The sequence below is a fragment of the Stegastes partitus genome, unplaced genomic scaffold (genome assembly GCF_000690725.1).
Source record: "Stegastes partitus isolate 25-593 unplaced genomic scaffold, Stegastes_partitus-1.0.2 Scaffold1542, whole genome shotgun sequence".
NCBI classification, from domain to species: domain Eukaryota; kingdom Metazoa; phylum Chordata; class Actinopteri; family Pomacentridae; genus Stegastes; species Stegastes partitus.
The window spans coordinates 99,543-106,295 of record NW_007579273.1 but is presented as its reverse complement, the minus strand read 5'-3'; the positions used below and the strand labels follow the sequence as shown (position 1 = coordinate 106,295).

The window sequence follows — 6,753 nt, the reverse complement described above, 5'->3', positions numbered from 1 at the left end:
CCACAACCTGCACAAATGAGTGCACATTTTCTTCTCCCATTACTCAACCACTGAGTGATCTGTTCTCCATATGGACCTAATAAACTGAGCTGCACTTAAAATAAACCACTTCTTTGTCTCTGGCATCACCATCAGCGATTTCTTATCACGTTTTTGTCTCAGCTAATGTATCTGCTCGCTCATTTACAGATGCATTTATATGCAGAGGGCACCAAAAACACATATGTATGCAAAATGTGTATTCATTCACCATCAAACAAGCCAGGGGTTAAGGGCACACAAAGGGATCGGAGAGTAATGCTTTCCGACACCCATGTCGGGATTTTATCTGCTTGACTCAGAACAAAAAGAAAGATTTAGGAAACATCTGTGAGCAATGCCCATTACAGCCAATGACACCAGATTAAAACAAAAGACGGCTTCTTAAACGCGGTAACCTGTTCCCTCCAGCGGCTCAACAGCCTTCATGGATGAATCACCTGGTTGAGTCGGGTCCGCTGAGACAAAAGCAGAGCAAAACTACACTCTCACTTCCTCGGCTCCTCCGAGTAAATATTTAACAATAGCTAAAGAGCAGCCGCGCAACTGCTATTTTAATCCTCATGCGCTCCTGTGACAGATGATGTTTTTTTAAGCTGAATTTATAAATAGACATACTTCTGTTATGAACTCCTACAGTTTGATTCAAAGTCAGCACAACTCCATTTGCATCTTTTAACAATCCAGTCGAGAGTTAATGCGTTTATCAGCAACGTAGTAAGAGAATATCGTTTGACGTGGGGATAAACACATTTCCGACTTGCTCTCTCTTAGATCCCTGTTTCCAGCATCTCAGAGCCCTGCCCACTGTGTTCTCCACAGAACTGTGTCAACCAACCACAGCACTGACACAGATGGCAAATGGACTAGGACACCCACATGCAAACCAGCTCCCAGGCCAGCGTCTAGGATTAGACCACCATAATAACTATGCAACACAAACTCTAACCACTCCCTTACTTTAACTGCGCATGCTGAGGACACCGCTGATTTATTTAAGAGGTTGTATTTCAGCTCAGCTTAAATTTAGAAAGCCCGGTCCGATGAGCTTCTATGAGGAAACTGCACATTATATATATATATATTTTTTCCCCTCCTTCTCTAAATGAGGGACAAGTGTGGCTTCAAATCATTCACAGATGTGCTGGTGCTCTGCCACGCAAGAGGAGAAGAGGCAGGAGCCCCTCCCACACCGTAGGCAGGCAGTGGAGATGGGAGGAAGCAAGGGAGCCGGAGCTCCATCTCCAAGTGCCTCTCATGGTGAGCCGCACACACTGCCTCAGTAATAGCCGGGAGCCGAACCCAGCCATGCGTCTCTAAGCATTCTCCACCATGTGAAACAACATAATCTGACACTCCTGACCCCTGTTGTTCCCTGGGCCTTGCAAGACACATCTTATGTAACCTATAGAGCAGTGGGGGAAAAGAGAGAGAGGGGGGAAAAAAAGCTAAGCTGCAGCAGTTTTATGTGGTTTGCAATCAACTTTGTGCGTATTTCCACATTACGGGGCATCCGCTGACCTCTGCTGCCTCGATGCAAACGTGCAAACCCGCTGTAGCTTAAGCGTGCAGTTATAATGAAAGCAGGACAGCAGAGCGCCGTGCGCCTCTCTTTGTATTCGGCGTTGAAAATATATCAATGACAGCGAGAACAGCTGAGATATTCTGAGTGTGTCATTGAGACAAAGTGAGAGCTTGTGTTAAACTTGCACAATTTTGGTTTCGACACAGAGAGGGGGGGAGAGAAGAGGAGAGTGAGTTCATCCGAAACAGCCCTGCCACTACCGTCAGCAGCTTACTAATAATGCACACACATAAGCAAAAACACACTTGATGATAATTTTGTGCACTTTCATGGTGTATCACTTGAATTCACTTAAGAAGGATGAGAGGTGAAACATCTTGGAGAAACTCAGGTAAGCCCAGTTGCCTCCTAGAAATACTGTGACTCAAAAACTCACCTGCTCGTAGTTTAGCCGCTGAGCCTCTGATATCTCTTTGGGTTTGGTTTCCAGAATGTAGTCACCTGCAGAGGGACAGACAGAAACAGAGACGTTGTCAGATGTGTTGACTCGTATCGTACTAACAGAGCAAACCTTTATTGGCGCTAACTGACTCTTTTAGTTAAGCGTTTGTATAGAATGTGACAGATGCTTTGAGCTGTCTCTAAAGCTCATTGGTAGGGTTTGCACTAGCCAGCTGTTTCCCTGCGCCAGATATGTAGGATCAGTCGAGTCCCGGTCCACCGTGCTGTCACCTGAGAGCTCTGTCGACTCGACTCTGCAGCAGCATGAGCTGTAGCAGAGGGCACAGCCTGGCAGATGTCTGGCTCCTGCTGATTCGGCCTGATCAGCACTACAAACATGCTCCTTTCTTATCATTAACGCAGCAAACCGCAGCGCAAAAAAACCCCAATCCAGACTTTATACTACGTCAGGTGTTGGGTGGATATTTTTCCAAAGGCCAGCCGCAGCCCACCACGACATCTCCCACAAAAGCCACACATCTGCTTTAGTTGGCGTTTGTTTGCCTTTCTGGTGGATAGTGATGGTACTTTGTACTTTTTTTTTTAACATTTCAAGCGCTTCTCACACTTTGAAGGGAAAGAAAAGCCGTGCAAATAGCATTCCTGCTGTTGCTGTGAAAGTTTTATGGCCGTCTACTCCGAACTTTTAAAACCCTTGTGTAAGTATTTTTCAAAATGTTTCACAGAGAATCATTAATTTATTAGGAACTGGCGAGCGCATCATGCTGCACTGTCAACACATAGTTTTCCTGGGAGCGGAATGCCGTCGACCTCTTGTCATCAACCTCCACATTAAGTAGAAACAGCTACGCATGGAGGAAAAAATAAGAAAAAAAACGCTTTCATATGTATATTGCTCAAGCAAACAGAATGAGTGGAGCACATCCAGGGGAAAGCCTTCAAAGCTTTCAATCTCGTGATTAGTGCTTTATAATAGTAACCGAGAGAGTCAAAGTGGTTTCTTCATCTTCACACTGATCTGATCCTAAACTTGGCCATCTAAGCAGAAAATTAGTAAATGCTACCAGGGGCTAGTTAAGGCCTGTTTTCTTTTCTCTTTACTAGAACTCTGTATTTTGTGCTTAACGAGCTGAACAACGTGCAAACTGATGCATCAGTCCGGCTCATGAACGCTGGACCTGTGCTCTGCAATTACGACACAGCAAGTTGAATTTCACAAGATGTTTGATCAGATGTTTGGACTGACCAGAGGACTAACTGCTGAGTGCAGTATAAACCCCTCCTCTGACTTGATTTCAGAGCTGTCACCCCAGATAAAGACTTCAGTGCAAGTCAAGATTTTTTCCAGCAGGGGGCCAGCCAGCTGAGTGCTTTTACTACAGTGTGTCCACAACAGGGAAAACCCCTGACTGCTCTCTACTACCAGTGAGCTGTTGACTCACCCACCTCTGGTCCTCACTTAATATCTGTATCCGACTGTCTCCATGCTCGCGTATCACTGGCATGCTACACTACACACTGCTGAGCTGCTGAGTGACGACCACCACCCACTCTGAACAACACTTGTGAGCTTCACCACCCTTAGAGTGTGTTATGACAATACCAAAAAAGAAAGGGTCAAGCTGATGTTAGAAGTTATCCACAAGCCCCTGAACGCAACACAAGATTAATGCTATGTGCACTCACATTTTACGCACATTTTGATAACGCTGCATAATTCATAAAGATGAGCCATGTTCGACGACGCACGCAGTAAAAAAATCTGTCTCGAAATCAAACATACAGTGCTGCGATGTGGATTATTTTAGTCTACATGCATCAGAAGGCACTGACAGGGGTAAGAGGAGACACTGGTGAGAACTGGCGGCTCTACCTCTGAAAGAAAACCTGCTAATCAGACAATATACTGTGATACTGAGGAGTAATTTCAGCTATGAAGGCCGAGGCATGGCCAGAGCGAGGAGATAGCTCCTGTTTCCTTTGCAGCAGCAGAAGACTGGCTCGTGGGGGATTCCCCTGTTCTGGTCTCTTCCTCTGTTGACTCTGGATTATATATATAACTGACCTTTAAGTATGTAGCTGCTTATTAGTGAGAACATGAAACACAAGAATGTTTACTGGGATGTCGAAACTCAGCGGCAGGGGCTCTGAGGGCGACTATGTGGACTTGTGGGCAACACTTGGAAGTGCAGGTTGGCGTGACTCTGTAAAAACAGCCCAGCATACTACTTATTTTTACTTTATTGCACATGTGGGGAAAAAAATAAAACGCCAAGCAAGAAGATATCTAGACCCAGTGTGGTGACACGGCTCAACGTGAGAAATATTTTGGTTTTCGTCTTCCAGCGAAAGTCACAAACACTCACCAAGATACTCCATCAGCTGCTCGGCGGTTATAATTTCCATCATAGGTGGCATCTTAACCTGGAGCGAAGACAAAAGCACAAGTCATTCATTTGTCGTACAAAACGGTGCAACAGGAGCAACAGCACACATCACTGCTGGGATGAACCATACATTTGTCTTGCCAGGATTCAGCGTGTGTGGACATGTTGGAATAAAACCTTATTGATTGCTAAAATTGAGACTGAACATGTCTAGACAGAAATTCATTTAAAAGGGGAAGAGCTGAGGAGTGAGATGTAGATGGTTGTGATATTACCTATTGGGCAATCTACAGCAACATTTCCATCACACTGCTGACAGAGATGCTTTATGAAATGTGCCTATTTGCATCAGAGTCAAGTTTCTATTGACCTACGCTCATCTCTGAGCCTTTACCTTCCATGCAAGCAGAAGGACATTCATAATAGCCAGTAATGGACAGGGGCCGTTCTCGTTCTGGGTGATGATCGGCGTGTTCTCCTCCCTCCATTTGATCCACTTAATGTGGTAGATGGACTGGCCGGCGGCCCGGTCCTTAGCACACGAAGTCTTTGTCCCATCAGCCCCGTACTCGCTCTGGAGGGCCAAAGCCAGTCCTCTTTCCTCCAGCCCCTCGCTGTTCAGGTCGGAGCTGGGGCAAGAGTTGAGGTTGGAGAAGGACTCGAGCGAATCTATGCTTCGGGACTCTCCGCCGAGGCTGGGATCGGGGTCGCTCCCACTCGGCAATCCCTCCGATAAGGTGTGATCGCCGGACAGCACCGACTTGACGTTTGCTGTGATTGCATTGTCCGGACACAGATGAGTCGGTTTGGCAAGTTTTGTCGGTTCACTTTCTCCGCAAGCCGAAACCTCAGCCTGCGCATCTGTGCTCTGTGTAGCGGGAGGTGAGGGCGGCTCGTCGGGTTTGTTGTTTACTAACTTTGAGGCACCACCCTGGCTGTCTCCTGCAGCCAGCACCGAGTCATGCCCCATCCCGTTACTGATCTGATCCCCGGACCCCGACAGCGAGCCGCTCGCCTCGGCGTCCTTCTTCTTCTTCTCCTCCTGCACGGGGAGGACTTCAATCACTTCTGGCACGTCCGACTTCCCGGCATTGGAGATGGCATTGACGGCGCTGGGAGCAGTAACGCTCGCGGTGCTGATATTACAACTAACGTTAACCAAAGTACTGAGAGGAGCCTCACTATTCTTGCATTTGTCGGCTGTCCCTTTCACTCCGCCGACAGCCGTAACGTCGCCCATTTCTCCCGCAATCGTGGCACACAAAGAGCTCCCGTCAGTGTCTCGATGTAGGTTTGCATTTTTCTCCATTTCGACTTACAGGCTGTCGACAGATTTTAGCTAAATTGCAGCAGTAGCTTCGGTCCCAAAGACGCCATGACAACTCTGCGAGTGACGTCATCAGAGTGAATTGCTTTCAGGCCGAGCAGGGGGCGGCAGAAACCAACGGCCGGGCGGTGCGTTCAAGTCGGCTCGGATTCTGCGCGCTCCTGAGCTTATCCCTCCGATTAAAGCAGCGTAACCCCGTGCGAGATATTATTTAAATGTCGTTACATAATTTAAAAACCGGGATAGCTAGATTACATATCAGCCCTTAAATGTAGATTATATTAACCGGTCCATCAAAACTAAATGAAATCTCTAATATTCCCCATCTTTAAACCGACGTATTTTCCACGCTCACACACGAGATTAAAGCGAGTACTTAAAGTTTATTAATAAAACGTTTGAAGGTATTTTTAATCCGCTCAAGCATCTGTTACGTGCAAAGCTGGCTGCGTCCCCAAAGCGTTTAAATGTTGAAGTGTCCTCTTTTTTTTATTTTTTTTTACGAGGACTCTTGAATGTAGCGTGACAAGACCCTGCCGTGGCCGTGGCCGTCTTGCGTACCGGTGCACGCGCATTTGTGAGGCCATCATCGCCGTCATTGGCTGCGAGTTTGAAACATTCACGGTTTAAAAACAAAAATTAGACTGAAAAAAAATTATGAATGCAGCGTGTAATATTTTATTAAATCACATCTATTCTTTTTAACACAGAGGAAGAAGTGTTTGGGCATCTTAACAACAGAATGAACCCCATAAAGCAAATCAAGCACTGTATTGGAAATGGAAATGCACAGATCACAAGTAAACCCACAGACCAGACAAACTAGTCCCATATTTCCAACACACGTTATTGTTGTTGCTGCTGCTTGGGACTAGGCCAAGTCTGTGAACATTTCTAGGACTGGATCAGGTTGTCATCCCTTCACAGCGTCATGTAGAAGACTGTCTGTAGCACCATGCTGTCTGCAACAAATTCTTAAATGAGAAATGAGGAAGCTGTGGACGTGGAAGTGT

At 46.4% G+C, this 6,753-nt stretch overlaps 1 protein-coding gene across 1 annotated transcript in view; it reads right to left on the bottom strand.

The window, feature by feature from the left end:
* Positions 1-5,766, bottom strand: part of mindy2 (MINDY lysine 48 deubiquitinase 2) — a 21,874-nt gene extending 16,108 nt beyond the window's left edge. Inside the window, exons 1-3 of the mRNA XM_008300453.1 lie at positions 4,808-5,766; positions 4,393-4,450; positions 2,001-2,065 (exon numbers count right to left, since the gene is read on the bottom strand). Coding sequence (XP_008298675.1) covers positions 2,001-2,065; positions 4,393-4,450; positions 4,808-5,722 — 1,038 coding nt within the window. The 5' untranslated portion in view covers positions 5,723-5,766. The remainder of the gene's footprint in view (positions 1-2,000; positions 2,066-4,392; positions 4,451-4,807) is intronic.
* Positions 5,767-6,753: the final 987 nt, after the last annotated feature.